At 46.6% G+C, this 18087-nt stretch overlaps 3 protein-coding genes across 3 annotated transcripts; 2 read left to right on the plus strand and 1 right to left on the minus strand.

Annotated features, from left to right (window-relative positions):
* Nucleotides 1–849: 849 nt before the first annotated feature.
* Nucleotides 850–9811, plus strand: C922_03229 (hypothetical protein; the record flags this gene model as incomplete). The annotated part of the gene is made up of 3 exons (XM_008818821.1): nucleotides 850–9268; nucleotides 9415–9465; nucleotides 9603–9811. The coding sequence occupies 3 exons, from the start codon at nucleotides 850–852 to the stop codon at nucleotides 9809–9811; spliced, it is 8679 nt and encodes a 2892-aa protein (XP_008817043.1).
* Nucleotides 9812–10676: 865 nt separating this feature from the next.
* On the plus strand, nucleotides 10677–15488 carry C922_03230 (hypothetical protein; the record flags this gene model as incomplete). The annotated part of the gene is made up of 3 exons (XM_008818822.1): nucleotides 10677–11776; nucleotides 11949–12971; nucleotides 13133–15488. 3 exons carry the CDS (start codon nucleotides 10677–10679, stop codon nucleotides 15486–15488), a joined length of 4479 nt encoding a protein of 1492 aa, XP_008817044.1.
* A 366-nt stretch (nucleotides 15489–15854) lies between these two features.
* On the minus strand, nucleotides 15855–17519 carry C922_03231 (lactoylglutathione lyase; the record flags this gene model as incomplete). The annotated part of the gene is made up of 6 exons (XM_008818823.1): nucleotides 15855–16019; nucleotides 16153–16284; nucleotides 16436–16501; nucleotides 16647–16745; nucleotides 16869–16997; nucleotides 17175–17519. 6 exons carry the CDS (start codon nucleotides 17517–17519, stop codon nucleotides 15855–15857), a joined length of 936 nt encoding a protein of 311 aa, XP_008817045.1.
* Nucleotides 17520–18087: the final 568 nt, after the last annotated feature.

Consider the following 18087-nt stretch of genomic DNA (forward strand, 5'->3'; position numbering starts at 1 on the left):
AACCAGGCCAACCCGTGCTAGCTCTCCACCCAACTCGCCTTCCAATTTTCCACCCAATTTGCCAAAACACTGCAGGCGGCGCTCCTTTGCAGTAGTTAAAGAACACTTTAACGACCTACATACGGACCTTCCTCCGTATAATCGTAAATAGGGGTATGCGCGAAAGGGAAAAAAGCAACACGTTACCAACACTGGCCCAAAGGGGCAACAAAAAAAGGAAGCAGTCAGCCCCCCTTTGACACTGAAAAAAAACAAAAAGAAAAAAAAAATCTGGGGCAACTAATAAGTGCTGAGAACGAGGAAAACTATACATATACGTTGCACAGATACGTGGCCATACTTTATGCACATGTGTGTATGTGGCATCCCCCCGGAAGCCTACCATGAAATTGTTTGCATCCCCATGTGAACGCATCCATATGTAAGTACTTACCTCCTTGTCGCCCCTGGCTTCTTTCCCCCTACTAGCCCTGCTTAATTTTTTTTATTTTTTTTTTTTATTTCTTCCGCAACCCTCCCCGTTGTGCATCCACCTGAACCATTACACACATAAATATTTGGCAATTCATTTGTGATAACCAGCACCCGTGTTTTATACCAAACGTTTAAGACGATTGTGCTCTGTGTTCATACGTCCCGTCTTATTCTACGAGGCCGTAGGACATTTCTCCCGCCAGAGCACGTCCAGTTGCAGGAGGGTGGGGGAATGCTCAACTGAGGGCGAGAGAAAAGAAACGGGTAAAGCAACAGGCAAATTGACAAGCATAGTGACGGGCAGAGTGACGCGCAACGTGACCCACCCAGAGCACCCCCTAGCGCAGGCACAATTCGACACATTGGTGCAACGGGATGGAGGAAACCAACGTGGCCGAGGAAGTCGTGCAGGGAGTCGCACAGGAAGAGCACGCAAATGAGAAGAAGGGGCAAAATGACGAGAGCCCACCAAGTGGAGAGAGCGCCCCCAATGGGGTGAACGCCCCCAATGGAGAGGACGCCACTAATGGAGAAAACGCCGCTAATCTAGAAAAGACACTTACTGAAGAAGACTTCAAATACGACGAAAACAGAATTGTTTACACAAAGAATGAATTCCTATACGCCTACATTGAATTGATCCTGAATGAGAAGGGGCTGGGGGAGGACCACGACCTGCCTCTATGCAGCAACCAGTTTAAGTTCCCTGAGTTATTTAACGACTTAAGAAAAGGGGATGATGAAAAAAACCACTTGGGAGGTGAAGAAGGAGACAATGATCACAGCAAAAGTAACGCAATTGGCGATGAGGAAGATGGAGGTGTCTACAATAAGCATCACTACAGAAACTTCGCAGAAAGGGGAGGTTCTTCGTCAGCCTTTTTCAACAACGAAATTGACAGAGGAAGAATTAGAAATGACTTTTTCACCAGAGATGGAAACAACTTCATGAACAAAAATAACCTTCAAGATTCGACTGACTCGAACAATCCGCTAAATAGCATGAACAGGAGGAGCAACCATCTGCTGAAAAACAACAAATTTAGCAAATTCTTCAATGGAGGGAATGCAAGCGGGATGAACATTAGCGGTGGCAACCACAGCGGTAATCAGCTTTATGGAGGTTCAAAAAACCAGTTTGAGGCTGGCCTAGGGGAAGGAAGCAACCGTAACAGCTTCATCAGGAAGACGAATTTCCATGCGGATGGAAACAATCCCGCCTTCATGGGCCAAGACAATGCCGGGAATAATAACCCCATGGGAGGAAGTGGTGGCCACCTGGGAAGCAACACTGCAGCGAACAAAACTCTTTGGAGGGAGTACGATAAGGGGATTTCCTCGTGGAGGTCCTCCAAAACAGACAACAAGACAGACGAAAATGTGAAGAATGATCCAAAGCTAAGAGGTCCTTCCAGAGGGTTCAGCAAAAGTTTTCCCGACAATATGAAGATGACTTCGCCTTCCCCACAAAATTCGGATGACGAAAATGAAAATAATAACGACGTGGCTAGGAATATGAACAAGAGTAACTACCCAAACGACAGAGGACCAATGCACATCAAGAGGGAAGACATGTTTACCAACCACCCCTTTGGATACAAAAATTTGAATATGACTAATAACATGGGTCAAATGAGCAGCAGTGGTGCCTTTATAAACCAGTTTAACAGCCCCAGTGGTGGTTACGCTGCTGGAGGTGCCACTTCTTCTACTGGTGCTACCTCCGCTGCTGGTGCTTCTTCTGCTACTGCTTATAGCTACCACTTGGGAGTCAACTCCATGGGGCGCCATGCACAAAACAAGAACGACGGAGTACGTAGCAGCGCAACGGGTGCAGGAGATCCCACCAACAAAAGATCAGTGGAGAATAATACCCCTGGCTCGTTAAACCATTCGAGTGGGCAAAACAAAAATTTCAACTTTCCCTCCCCCACTTCTGCATTCTATGGAAATAAAGCAATTGGCAGCAGCAGTGGGCCCAAGAAAGGTTTCAGCGATCTGCACACCATGATGGGTACTAACGCTACGGGCAGTGCTGCAGCGTTCCTCGCACCTAGTGGCAGCATGGCAAGCAGCAACAATGTCAACACAGATGACGATTGGAAGATGAAGAAGTATAAGAAGATCCCCGCCAGTGGCAACAACCCAGAGCAGCACCAGCAGCTACAACCGCAACAGCAGCCGCGCATGGGGGAAGAGAAGGCCAAGAGAGGAGACGACCGAAATGAATTTGCCAATCTTTTTATGAACAAGGGTAACGAGTCCAGCAAGCTAAACATGCATGGCATGGGGTCCGTGCACGAAGTGAATTTGTACAACTATGCTGGAAACAGTGCCGGTGGAGCCTCTTCCCTTGCGGGAGGGGTGCACCCAAACGTGACGTACAAGGTGAAGGGCAGCGAAGTGGGCAAATCGACCAATCCAGACATGCTTAATAATGACCTGACGGATGGAAGAGGCAACCACAGCATGGACGAAATGAATAGGACTGGGGCAAATGACACATCCGCTGCGATGATTAACAGCATGGGGAGGAAAATCGGCAGAGGTGGAGCAGGAACGGCAGCCAACAACAACTTCTCTGCGTCCCACGAAATGGTGAGGGGTCCACCCAGCCACGCCAGCGGCAATGTAAGCGGCGGAAACAACCAGAACAGCATTGGCAGCACCCCCTTTAATATCAACCGAGGCGCGAAGGGAAACCAGAAAAGAGAAACCAAAAATGAGAAGCACGTATTGGAAGATGACTGGAGCAACATAAGGAGGAAATCCAGCTTTGTTGACAGCAAAAAGGCGACGGACGATTTCATGTGGCACAAGATGAGCGAGCAGTTTGATAAGAACAACAAAATATCCTTCGACTCGCTTTATCTCAAAACGGATCAGAGCGTCGCGGTCACCCTAAGCCGACGTCGAAATTATGATCACAGCAGTGTCGGGGGAGCGAACACTGGTGCGAAGAATGAAAGGAAGGACAGTGCAGAGGGTAGTAACCACACTCTTGGTGGCAACATTGGAGGTAACCTTAGCGGCCATGCCTTTCCTGCACTGAAGGCGAAGAAGGCAAACGATGGCTCCTTTCCGGCTGTTACACCCAACAGTGCAGCGTTAAAGTCGAATGAGCAGCAGAAGGGCGCCGCCAAGCTGAACACCTCGGCGGAGGACAAACCCGGCGATGGAAGCGGAAATAACAAACCAACGACTGAAAAAAGCAAAAAGAAGAAGAAGAAGGGAGATAAAGATGGTGCAAAGGGTGGAGAAAGGGGCGGTGAAAAAGATGGCGGGAAGGATAAAGAAAACGTAAGTAAAAACGGAAAGCAAAACGGAGAGCAACAAGGCAAACAAAACGACAAGGACACCCACCTCGCACAGGGGACGGAAGACCAAAACAGACAAATGAAAGCCCCCGGGGAAAATGTTAAAATGAACCCTAAGGACACAAGTAATGATAATATATATAATTCATTTCATGAAGAAAATAATTCTGCACTTCATGAAAGCAGCTACTATAAATTTTCCCTTAATGAAAAAAAATATGTCCATAAGAATAATAACCTTAACTGTAACCCTAACCATAATCCTAACCCTAATGTTAATGTTAATATTAATACAAATAAAAATAAAAATCTTAACGAAAAAAAGGAACTCATTTTTAATAAATTATATCATGTTGATAAAATCAATTTACAGGAAGAACATAGGGGAATGATGATGGCTGCCCAGAAATTTGATGAGCACGACCTGTGCAGAGAGTCCAGTCAGCAGCCTTACCGCGTCATGGGTGGCCCTTCCTCCACGCATCCGCGGCAACAACAGCAGCGTACCTATGAAGGCCTACTTCCAACGCACGGTACCATCATCGGAAAAACGGACCAGCGAAACTTGTTTGAGACCAATAACAATTCCAAACCCGCTTACCCCTTCCAAGAAAAGGAGAGCAGCAGCAGCAGCAGCCTGAATGAACGCTACTTCCTAGCCAATCGCTACGCCAAGTATGACCAATTTAAAAACAACAAAATTTCCGAGGACAGGGACAGCATGATGGGCAGCATCCCCCAGGAGAGTCTCCTGCAGAAGATTAAGCGGAAACAAATCAGCGCTGGACACAGCATGAACAATGCGAGTAACCCGAATGATGTGCGTTGTGCGAACAATGTGCACAGTGAGGACGGCGCGGACAACACGAGCAATCTTAACAATAGCGGTGCGAATGGTAGCATTTGCCCCCAGCAGAGAAACCACAAGGAGCACGCAGGTTCCCACCCCGGCAGCCACATGAATCAGAAGTTTAACCCAACTCATCTCGTAAACAAGCGACACGACAATTTAGTCGACCTGGCCAGTAGCCCTAACTGTATGGACCAATCGGTCAACAGCAGTAACATATCGTATCTCCTCTCCGTCATGAGAAACGCAGAGGCAGTCTCTGCAGGAGCAGGAACACCAGCAGCAGCAGGCGGTGTCAATGTCATGACACCCACGCCGATCACTACGAACAGAAGCGGAAACGCCCTCTTTACCAGTGCAGTGAAGGGTGCAAGATCCTCCCACCCGAATCTAAGCCAACCACATACGACGAACCAGAAGTACTACAGCACACCAGACATTAATAGATGCAGTGAAGAAGGTCCAATGGACAGAGAACAGCTAACGCGAATGGAAAAACAAAACATCCTTTTAAAGAGAATTATGAGCAAAATTAAAATGGAGGAAAATATCTATAACAAATTAAGCCAAAGTGAAAAAGAAGAATTGCTAAATGAGCTAGCTTTAACCAATGCGAAACGTGTGGACGCGTATGGATATGCTCAGGAAGATACATCCCCCCTCCTTAGCATGATAGGGAAAGATATGTATCACTCGGCTACGGGAAGTAGCGGTGTCCTTGAAGGGACACACCAGAATTTGAAGAACACGACCAGTAGCATGGAGCTTATGAATTACATGTATGGCAACAGTGCCCGTATGAACGTCAGGAACAATAAATTCAATGTGGCCACAACAAACGTTGCAGCCTCGTATCGCCACAATGGTGAAGACAACGGCGATGATGGAAACAAGGACCACTGTAACTTGAAAAATAAGATTAATCATATGAGCAAAAATGAGGCCCTTTCATACACTCAGGAAGTGGAGTTCGCCGGGAGGCATCTCCTGTGTGAGGGCGGAAAGGGGAGGGGGGCACTAGACGAGGAGGAGAAGAAAGGCCATTCGGATAAAATTGCTGCTGGACACTCCGTTGAAATTACTTGTGACCACTCGGGTGAAACTGCTGGTGACCAGTCGGCCAGCCACGCAAAGGCCTCCCCCCCCGCGCAAAGTGACGAGAAGAGCTCCTTCATGAATGTAAGCAGGTGGCTAAAATATTTCAGCAGGGGTAAGGGAAGCGACCAGGTGGAAGGCCCTCACGTGTCAGCGAAGGAGAAAGCCATGCAGATGAATGAAGTGCATCACATCCACGACAGCAATGAGGGGGGATGCACCGATAAGGGGACCCCATCCGGAGGAGTAAAAGGACTAGAAGAAGTAGAAGAAGAAGAAGCTGAAGAAGAACAAGAAGCAGATGAAGAAGAAGTAGAAGAAGAAGGACAGGCCACCACCGCATATCGTTATAACACCCAAGGAGTAATGACGCCAGGTGGAAGAGCTCAACAGAAATGTCAGAACAACAGTAACGCTGACTACACAGGATATTCTTCAAACCATTTTCATGAACAGGCGGAAGTTGAAAAAAAAATATTCAGTGGTATGAAAGAGGAGAAGAAAGGTCAACAATACGACAGGGTAGACAGTTCCTCCCCTCCATGCGCTGTTAACGAAAATGTTAGCAGCGGCATGGCCACGGGGCGTAACCTCTTGGGGGAGTTTCCTCGCAAGGGAATCAACTCCACTGGAGAAGACGCACACAAAAATAGTGAAAATCGGAGCAATGTAGACATCACCAATAATCAGTATATACACATAATAAGCCGAATAAATAAAATCAGAGGAGATGTTTGGCAATATAAAGATCCCGCAGGAAATGTGCAAGGTCCCTTCTCATCCGAATTGATGTTCTACTGGTGGTCACTGAAGTACTTTCCACAGAATTTACCCCTCCGATTTAATGAGAATATGCCCTGGGTTAGCTTCAACGAAATGTTCCCTCCTGGGACATTCCCTTTTGTTTTTCCACTGACCAGTTTTCCTAAAAATAATTACCACATGGTGAAGAAGGATAACGATCATTCTTCTGCTCAGCAGGGTGGCGACCTTGCCAATAGTCTGGAAGCCTTCAAGACGAGGTCCTCTCTAGAGAGCCAACCTTTGCGAAATAATCGCCTAAATAGCGCTGGCCTGCAGAGGGGTGACACGAACAATTACCTCTACGCGAATGGCACTGCTAGCCAGATGAGCAGTTTGAACCGTCTCAACCATTTGAATCACATGAACCATCCGAACCGTCTGAATCATATGAACCATTTGGTGAATAACCAGGATAATTTATCATCAAAGGGTTACAACATAGATGTGGCGAAGAACCAAAGGGGGATACTGACTCAGGAAGATGGAATAACAGCAACACTAACCACCGCGACAACAAGCAGCATGTACAATGACAAAGAGTATTCCCACTTCCGTGATGGCGGGAAGCAAAAATCGGATGGCCCCATACCAACGAGAGGAGAAAGAGATATCCCGAGAAGGGCAATACATTCCACCGGTAGTGGTAGCAGTCCTCGCACCGATAAGGAAGTCACTGAGATGGAAAAGTACCTCCTCTCGGGTGGCGATCATCGTGATGACAATGTCAAAACAGCGACTCAGACATACAAGGCGAAGGGAAACATGCAGAGTCAGAATAATTACGCGGGAGCGCATCACTCGGCAGGAGGAGTAATACCCCCCATCTCCACAGCAGCAGCGATAGGGGCGCAGAAGTTTCCCGCAAATTACAAAGACGGAGGAAACGCCGTTCATAATTCGGCACACCACACCAGAGACCACGTTAGTGGATTCCCTGCGAACTTCCCCCACCACGACACGAAATTACCCAACGAGGAGAAAGGGACAAATCTTCCACATGAAGAAGCAGATCAGGATGATGATCCCTTTTCCGGGACAATCAGGTGGATGCCGGAAAAACTCACCAAATTCCCGAAGATGTTCGAGTTTGAACTGAGCGCAGAGGGGGAAGGAGGAGAGCTACAAAAAGGGGTACAAAAAGAGATACAAAATGAGGCAGGGGAGAAGTTACCTCCAGGTGCAGCCCCTTCCCAACTGTACAACGATAGTGTGGCACTCCGAGACAAGAATCAGCAAAGAGCTGGGGATGAAGAGGAAGAGATGTCTACAAAATTGCGCGACAACAGCGGGGGCCTTAATGACAGGCAAATGAACCAATACACGGTTTGTCCTGCTCCCAATGCGAAGACTACGGCGAAGAGCGACAACAAACAACCAAGTGATAAGCTCAACACACATAGTAAGAGTAACAACGTGGTGGTGAGTGACGACACGATGCTCTCTCTAACCGAGGCAAACTCCAAACGGAGCGTCGCCAACCATGAGGGAGGACCAAAGGCGAAGGCGAAAATGGTTCCTTCCACTGTCGGAAGCGGAAAACAAGCTAAGGACGGTAAGGTCACTGCGAGGAAGCCAGAGGAGGAAGAGGACACCAGCGAGGGGTACGCCACTATGAAGAAGAACAAAAAGGGAAAAAATGGAAAGCGCGAAAAGGGAGAAAAGCCAGAAAAGGCAAATAAAGCGGAAAAAACCGATAAGATCGATAAAGCAGATCAGGTGAAGAAGACAGAGAAGAAGCGAAACAAAACCAACGGAAGTGGAAAAGAAAAGGAAAAGAACCACCACCAGATGGATGAGACAACACAGGTGGATGGGCAGATGGGCCCGGAGACCAGTGCGATTGCGGGCCACTGGGAGGAGGCAAAGAAAAAGCGAAAGGGCGATGATATAGATAAGGCCAAAGCTGATGAAGGCGAAAAGGACGTAGCGAAAAAGAGTAACAACCCGAAAAAGAAGAAAAAGGAAAGTGGTGGACAGCTGGTAGGTAAGAATGGCGAAGCGCCCCTGCCGCAGCAGTCGGAGTGCGAAGAACAGCAGCACCGCGAGAAGAAGGCCCAGAAGGAGGGAAAGAAGGAAGATTCCAGCAAAGTGGGAACTGCCATGACGCCAAGCACGTCCAACGCAGTGAACCCTGTAAGCACGGCCAGTTCGAGCAACCCTAAGGGGACCGAAAAAAAAACGGAAAAAATGAAGTGGAGTATAACGGGCGAGAGAAAAATAGACAAGCTGGTAGACATCATGAAGGGAGAAGAGAAGAGTGTAAACATGAAGATAAAAATTGAAAACTCCAAAAAGAAAATGGCAGCCAGTGCCAACGGAAACAACGCAAGTTGTGCCAATGGCACGGTGAAGAAATCCGGCTGGGACGTCTCCTTCAGCACAAGTGTGAAAGACTCGGACAACGTAAATTTTCCGCATTTGTCCACAGGGGGAGGAAGCAAACAAAGCAAAGCAAAAGCTGGGGCGAAGGGCAACCTGACAAGTAAAGTGAGCTCCCTGAACAAGAACACTGCAAACAGTACTCTCAACGGTAGTGGTGTAAGCCTTGTCCCCTTCACAATGGCGTTCGATAACAATAACGCCAAAGGTGTGGGCGCGAAGGGCATCACAGATGTATCTATTAAAAAACAGAGTGAGAAGAAAAAATGGAAAAGCGAAAGCGGCGATCTGCAGCCAAGCGAGGAGGACAAGAAGTTCCCACCCCTCCTGAATTCTGCGGCCGGTAAAGGTAAGGCCCATTTTGCTCAGCTAACCCCGTGATGGTAGCGGTTTGCTTTCTACGCTGCTTTCCTTTTTCGCTTTGTTGTCCCCGTTTATACACCCCTGCATGTACCGCTTACTATACAACGTGCCCTCTTTTCCGCCCCTTCTCAGTCGAAAGCACCAAGAAGAAAACGAACAACCCCCCCGAGCGGGAACTAACAGGTAGGGCTGCACATTCCCTCGCGAGGCCTCAACGTTAATGGGAGACCCCGCAGTGTAGTTCTCCCTTTGGGTTGCCTCACCCCCCATGTGTGTTGCCTTCACACCCTGTTATGCGCTTTTTTCCCCCCACGGCGCAGACCTGAAGCAACTGACGAGCATGTGCAAGCTCCCCCTGGACGACTCCCTCTTGAACTTTCTAAAGAACTTCAAAAAGGCCGACGAAATTTACGCCTTCCTGCAGCACAGCGTGGAAGATAAAAAGAAGCTCAGCCAGTTTGCCAAGGAGTTTATAAAAATAAACAGCAAGAATGACGTGAATGGCCAAACTGCCAAGAAGAAGAAGTAGCCGCGGCGACCAATCAGCTGAATAGGAGTAGTCGCTCCTTCCAATCAGCTGAATAGGAGTATTCGCGCCTTCCAATCAGCTGAATAGAAGTAGTCGCTCCTTCCAATCAGCCGAGTAGAATTAGCCGCGCTGAGTTTTCTTTTTTTTTAAAATAAAAATTTTTTTTTTCCTTCCCATCGTTGCTTCATCTGTGGTGAAAACTGCCCTTCTCCATCCTAGTGGGATTTTTTTCTCTTTCTATTTTAACTTCCATTTGATTTCGTCAACTGTCCCTTAACTCATTTAAAAAAAACAGTCCAACTGACGGGTTCCAACTGACGGGTTCCAACTAGACTACAAACGTGACACGTAGCAGTTCGCTTGCGCCCCCGCGCATGTTACCTGCGTGAATAACCTCGTGGATGCATACGATGCTTTTGCGGAGGACCAACACGGGGGTGCAGCGGGCCAATCCCCAGGCGGAGCTCCGACTGCGCAGCATCATCCGTGCTGCATCATCCGTGCGACTTCGACCCAACTGTGAAATTAAAACAAAGAAACGCTATGTCGTTCTTGCTCATCCAAGCGGCATATTCCCACGACGTGAAAAACGTCAAGGGGAAGTTGCCTCCCTCCACAGGGGAGAGGCGCCATGATTGTGAACTAAATTATTACACGGAACTGGCGCATGCCCTTTTCTGCGTCAACATCGCGTTAGAGCGGGTCCTCCCGGTATGTGATGCTCTTCTAGGCATAGACCAGCAGCAGGAAAGGGGGAGCAACCTTTCCATCCCTATATTTAGGGCCCCCTCAATTCGCTGCTCCACCTAGAAAAATTACGCAAAAAGGAACATTCCACGACCACTTGATGAGTCGCACGAAACAAATGAAACGACAATCCCCCCGGCTATCGTCACCCGCGGGCGGTGCCAACCGCTGCCCCACGAAGAGACGCAGCAAGTACTTCTCCAAAGCGAGGAGAAAGACCACCAGGCAAGAAACCACCCCCACGCAGAGAACCCCCCTCACGCAGAGGACACACGCGAGGGGACCAGGAAACTACGCCATCCCCATCTCCACGAGCCTGTACAATGCGACCATTCTTCATGGGAAGTTCAGGAGTAGAGAAGCAACAGGGGGGATGGAAGAGGGACTGTTCGATGATACCCTCCTTGGGAAGATCACCAGCAATGCGGAGAAAACTCCCCCAAGAAGGGATGACACCCAGTCTCGAAGTGGCAGTACACGCCCTGACGGGGACAATTCTCTAACGATGAAATTTCGAAAGATAATCGCTACCTACAACGCGTTTACAGACCTCATGAGGAAGCTAAAGTTCAGTAACGAACAATTGGGGCGGCATGCCAAGTGCCCTACATGCATTAACAGCTCAGTAAATATGAAGGAGGGAAAATATGAGAAATACTTCGAATGCACACAGTGTCACGAGAGGGTTTCCATAAGGAAAGTAGAGGATTCCATGTTTGATGAAAGAGAAAAGTTGTTCCTTCAAAATAGGAGAAAAATCTGCTTCGAAATGGAAAAGCCCGACTCCTACCGCATTCACCACTTTGGGAACCTCTCCTTTGCCAAGGACTTCAACAGAATAGTAAGCGACGTAATCAGAGAAGTCCTCACCGATTTGAGGACACTAAAAAGACATAGAATAAAATATAGGAACATTATAAAGTATATATACAGGATCAATACATTTGTCGATTTGTTGGAATGTCCAAAGTGGACAAAATGGAGAAGTTTCCGTCCTGAAAGGCACGTCTCCCACGGGGAATCCCACTCTGTCTTCAGATCCAGTGGGAGGTACAACTTATCATTCATCCGAAAACGATATGCAGCCCTGCTTAGGAAGAAGAACTATGTGAAGGGGAAGTCCAAAGGGGGAGAAAAAGAAGGAGAAGAAGAAGCAAAAGAAGGACAGAGAGACGAAGGAGAAGCAAAAGGACAGCGAAACGAAGAACTCCTCTTTCTGTACGATTCCAAATTTATAAACCATGTCGAAAGAAAAAAAAAAAAAAATAAAATTTAGTGTAATTTTTACGTACGCGTAACCCATTATACATATCTAGCCAGATTTAATTTAACGTCTCAAAAAAAAAAAAAAAAAAAAAAATAACCATTTATTTGAAGCTCTAATTGGTAGATACACAAAGTGGTACATAAACGGACGTGACTTTTTCGATGAGCTCAAATATCTTCCATTGACTTGGAAACCCAGGAGAGACTACATACAGAGTGGTATCTTCCCCTTCCACTTATCGAAAAATATTCAGAAGAAAGCCTCCTTTAGGAGACTCAGTGTTGACAGTTACAACTATCTCTGTGGATGTGTCTTCGACCTCTGCTCCTACCCTCTAATGCTACGTTATTTTGTATTCCGCTTATATAGCCACTGTTTTGTGCACGAAATTCCCAGCTGCGTTTTTCACTACTTTCGACACGTCTACCCGAGAGTGCACGAGAAGACACATGCACATAAGTTTTTTCTAAAATGGAGATTCTCCAGCGTCATGCGGATGACCTATGCCAAGTATCAGCGCGAATTTGAGGAGGGGTATCAACCGGAGGAGGGGCATCAACTGGAGGAGGGGCTTCTCCACCTAGCGGACTCACCACGCCTTCCTGTGACTGCTCAAATCGGAGGAGTAACCGAATCGCCCATTGCATGCCCCCCTAAGTACTCCTCCAAAGAAGATAGCCGCATAACCAGCTCGTACAATTTGGACGAACTAGCCAAATCTTCCTACCATTTCAGTCGAGAAAAACTCAGAGCTCATATACTGAGACACCATTACGCGAAACGGAACCAAAAAGTTAAGAAAAAAATTTTCAGCGAAATGAAAAATAGATGCCTTGAAGAAATAAAAAAGAAGCTCCCCAAGAGGATTCAAAAGGTGATCCTACCGTACCAACTAGAATCTGTGTACTTCTTTAAACAGAAGAATGGAAGAATATTAATCGGCGACGAAATGGGACTAGGAAAGACACTTCAAGCCATTTGTATTTTCCATTTTTTTCGGCTTTACCCCACCCTCATTGTAACCCCGTCCACTATGAAGCTTAACTGGGCCTGCGAGATTGAGAGATTCCTGCCTGCCTTTGACCCCTCCAAGGTCCTGGTGGTTGGCGACTCGAACGACTTTCCGAAGGGGGCCCGGCTGTACAGGTGCGGAGTGGAATCGAACGAGTTGGGAGTGGAAAGAGCGGACGGAGCGAAGAGAATGAAGAGCTTCCCACCAAAGACATCACCACGATGCGAACCAGTGGTATGGAACCACCACCCCTGATACAACGCTAAACCTTTTCGCTTTCACCCCCCCTCTACAGAATCATCATCATCTCCTTCGATCTGTACAAAAAGCTGGCGCACCTCATAAAAGAAATAAACTTCAAATTAATTATCGTGGACGAAAGTCACTTCATAAGAACGAGGCACTGCGGGAAGCAAAGCCAGCTAGCCAAAACGATCAAAGCTACCCTTAAAAAGACAAAAAACGTCATTTTCCTGAGCGGAACTCCCTCCATAAACAGACCCATCAATATATACCACCAAATTAAGTACCTCATAAACAGCAAAAAGAGGTTCTGTAAAAATAAGTTCATCTTTGGAGAAGAATTTTGCAAAAAATATTTCTCCAGAGGAGAAAAGGTATTCGAAGAGAATTTACGCTCCTGGGAATTCCATCTCTTCTTAAAAAAAACGGTTATGATAAGGCGGTGCATTTCAGACGTCTTTACTTCGAACTTTCCCGACTTGAAGAGATTCTTCGTGTACCTACCTCATGGACCTTACACCATGGGAACTGATCATCTCGTCAATTTTTTGTCACCCGCTTCCGCATGTACCCCATGTAGGGAAGAAAATGCCCTGCAAACTGTCGGGAAAGACTCAAAAGAGGGAACCGAATCGGTTAGCCCAGAGTTGACAACTCCCAACATACAAGCATTGAGCGAATCTTTTAAAGTCCAGATTAAGTCCAAAAAGATGGAGGAGGGACTCTCCAAAGTGGTTCATGCTATGAAATATATGGAGGAACATTTCCCGGGGAAAAAAAAAATCATTTTTTGCTACCACATAACTGTGTGCAAATACATCGAAGAGGAGTTGCTACAAATGATAAAAAGAAAAAAACAAACTGAACAAGTCATCATAGACTACGTTGTAGTGAAGGGATATTTAAGCGAAAAGGAAAAGCGAGAAAAAATACAATTCTTTCGCATGAACCACAGGTGTCAGTATGGCATTTTCACTATCTGTGCAGTTGGCCATGGACTAGACTTCACTTTCTGCAACTTGTGTTTTTTCCTAGAATTTCCTGTAAACTTCTTTCACCTGCAACAATGCGAGAGTAGACTTTTTAGGAAGAACCAGCTATTCAACACGTACGTTTTTTACTTCCTCTTGGAAAATGGCATAGGGAGCGACTACAAAACGTGGAGAAGGTTCACCCGGTGTGCACATAGCACTCGCTCGATCGTTGATGGAACGGAGTTTCCTGGCAAGGATCTCCTTTATGAGGACGTTTCGGGGGACGTGCTTCTGCTAAGCGATCAGAGTGGGTCTCCCGCGAGTGCCGATCCTTCCAGAAGCAGTTACTCCCCAGAAGAGCCAAACTGCAAACCCCACAACGAATTGAGTAGCCACACCCACAGCGTGCGAAGCGCCCGAAAACGAAAATTCCTCTTCCAAATAAACACCCTCACAAACAGAATCCATGCGTACTACCAAAACAAGAAGACCAACTTTCCCATTGAGCACCTGGCCAACGGTGGGGGTGAGGAAAAATCACGGACGCTTCTCAAAAAATGCGCGACTAAATTTTTGCAAAATTACAACAAACTAAGCACGACCGAAAGGAAGTTAATTGAAAAGAAAAAATGCGACATTAACATATCGCTGCTTCGCCATCTGCGCGAGGAAGAAAATAAAACAAAGGCTCTATATTTTGAGAGGTACACAAAGAACTTCGCCGCAAGCGATAAGACATACGTGAAGACGTACCTTAAAAACAGCTTCCGGGGAAAACTACAAGTCTTCTATTACCAGGAGTATGACGAAAAAACAAACGAAGTTAAATGTCTACAGTGTAAAAGCGAGTTACCCCCTTGTGCCAGTACCATAGTAGGTGAATACAACGTCATGAAATATTTGCAGGAACACTCGGACAGCGCCATGATCGAGAAATTTCATCAAGAATTCAACACAATTAAATTGCAAAGTTGTAATGTTAAAAATATTCTCATATGTGATGAGAGCAATATGTTTTGCGAGGGCAAATGCAGAATGTTTTATTTTTTAAAAAAAAGTTCCAAGAGTGTACGAAGATTAATTTACGAAAGAGATAAAGGCGTTTGTAACATTTGCAAATTGGATTGCACAAACTTAATTAGACAAATTAAAAGTCAAAAATACTTTCCAATTAACGAAAAAATTGATTATTTTATTAGAAGATATCCACTATTTATTGAAGATATTAATCATCTCACACGCATACTTGAGAAACCAATGCAAGGACAGATCTGGAACGTGGACCACATCTTGCCTGTCTTCAGGGGGGGCGGAGAGGCCTCCTTTGACAACCTGCAGACATTGTGTACCTTCTGTCATAGGAAAAAAACAAAGGACGATTATAAGAAAAGGGTGAAGAGGAGTAATCCTGTGGAGAGTTCCCCTCCAAAATGATTCAACTGGTATCTTTTCCGAGGGACGGATGATTCGTCAACCGTTCGGTTGTATGTCCACGTGTGTGTTTTTTTTTAACTTCTTTTGGATTTTACCTGATTTTTTTTTTTTTTTTTTCATTTTGGCTAGCTCATTTGGCTAGATTTTTCCACGGTGCCCAAATTTGTTAACTCCCCATTTTGGCACTTTCCCGATGAACCGCGTCTTACCCAGTTTTGAGTGTATTCTTCTCAGTTCCATATATTCGTGTGTAGGAAGTGGACAGTGGTGTTCCTCCCAAGTGGTGAAAAATTATGAACCGTCCATGGGTTTCTTTTTTTTTCTTTTCCTTTTCCTTTTCCTTTCTTTTCCTTCTTTTCTTTCTTTTCACTTCTCCCTCTTCAAACAAACGCTGTGCCCGTCCAGATCCTTGACCACCCAGCCACCGTGCGACTCCCCCAGTTGTATACCATTTTCCCGCAGCCTCTGCTCCACGGCGGCCAAGTCGTTGAAACTCAAAATTAAATTTCCAAGGGAATTCCCCATGTGTAGCTTAGAAAATGGGGTGAAAGCAGCGACGTGGCTGTGTAGCAGGTAAATGTGCCAAACGGGCAATCTGGACTAAATTGTGCACGCGCCTGGCAAAGGATGGGTCCGCCCACCCCAGAAAACTCGCACCACTCACCTTATCCTCATCGTAGGCATACGCCATCTGGAGCACCGTCGCGTTCCTTCCCGAGGAGAAGAAGTAGCTCATCCCGCCGTATACACTCCAGGGGTAGGAAATTTCTTCCAAGTGGCTCTGTATCTTTATCAGCTAAATAGGGGGACGGGATACGCAGATCGAAATGAGCACGCTGAACGGAATAACTGTTCCGAACGGTGAAACTTTCTCTTTTTTTTTTTTTTGTTTTTTCTGTTTTCTTTGTTTTTTCTGTTTTTTTCGTTTTTTTTGTTCTTTTTCTCACCTCCATTCCTAAAATGTCCGAGTAAAACTTCTGCGAATCTTTCGTCGACGTGGTAAAGAAGCGTATCTGTAAATTTGCATTTTGTTAAAAGGGACATTATCGATTGGGCAGCTGGACGAAACGTGAGCAAATGTGTAGGTATAAAAAAATCGTGCGCTTAAAGGGAGGGGGGCTTCTCCCTTTCACTTATTTTCCTTTTTTATGTGCGAACCCTGTCCAGTTTGCTGCCTTTCCCCTGCAGCACCACCTCGATTCCGTAGCCGTCCGGGTCCGTCACGAAGCAGTTTGTTAAGAACCGCCTAATTTGCGCCTACGTGTGTGGGTGGGGAGAAGCGAAAAATGAGCACGCTAAATGGGATAGCTCCAAGTATGATCACACCACATGTGCAGCCATCGTATGGACAGCCCCCGTGTAGAAGCTTTCTCATCCTACGTCCTCGTCCGGCAATATGCACGCCGTGATCGGCCTCTTGTCTATCCCCTCCTCCACGTTCCCTCCGTATATTTTCGTTTTGTTTATTTGGAACTCTTCCATGTTTACGCCAAGCCCCAGGAAGCAGTGCTGTCAAGTGGAGAAAAAAGGTTTGTTTGCTGTTTCGGCGGTTCACTAATTATGGAAAAAGTAGCGACGATGCAGATATAAAGCAGCGATGTTGGAGCGATGAGGCTGCGAAGTGGCACAGACGAAGCCGCTCCCCATTCACGCAGAGCGCCCAACCACACCCCTCTGCCAATATACCTCTCCTATAATCATGTCCTGGTCCTCCCCCTTTTGCACTAGTTTTATATAAGCCTCTTCGGGGCCTAAGGCCATTTTCACGAAACCCTCGCCCTTCTCGCGCACTTGAAAACCCAGCACATTTTTGTAAAACTCGATCGAGTTGTCCACATTACGGACTGTATACTCTATCCCTTCCACTCTGCATTTCAGCCTCTTGTTTCGGTTTGGTTCACCTGGATTTTTAACCTTCTTCCCGACGATATTGCTGCTGGTCAGGAAGGAATAAGACGAACTACTTGGCAATTTCAAAAAGTGGTAACCGTTAAAGAAGAGCAGGGATGACCAAACGAGGGCGCGCTTCATGAAGGTGACCTTTGCCATGCGCACCAGCATACACAAAAACAAAAAAAAAGGAAAAAAATATGTCTGTCCAGTGTACGCAAGTGTAAGAAGTGGGTGGGGGGTGACGCTCGAATGTGCGGATGACACGCCAGAAGGGGACCTATCTGCAATCAATAGATTTTGATACCCATATGGGGGGTGTTACACTTGGTTCACCGCAGAACCTTTTATATTTACTGCAACGTTAGCGAACTCGTTTGCGCGAGGATTGCGAAGAACCACTTCGCACCATGGAAGGAATTTATGGAAAGGGTGTTCGGCGCGGAAGAAGGGCCATGCGCGAAAAAATACATACATACATGCATATATACATACATATATACGTGGGTACTTCCACACGTACATGCGTACTTCCATAAGTATGTGCGTACTTATTGCACATGTACGCGCCCGCAAGCTCGTCGGTCGGGTAATCTTCAAAGCGGGGATAAAAAGCGGCCGTCGCAACTGCCCCAGCAACCGCCGCAGCTGCCGCCGCAACAGCCGCCAACCGGTGAGAACGCCTATGGAGGGTAGCATCTTCACCGGG

Source organism: Plasmodium inui, assembly GCF_000524495.1.
Source record: "Plasmodium inui San Antonio 1 unplaced genomic scaffold supercont1.13, whole genome shotgun sequence".
NCBI classification, from domain to species: Eukaryota; Apicomplexa; class Aconoidasida; order Haemosporida; family Plasmodiidae; genus Plasmodium; species Plasmodium inui.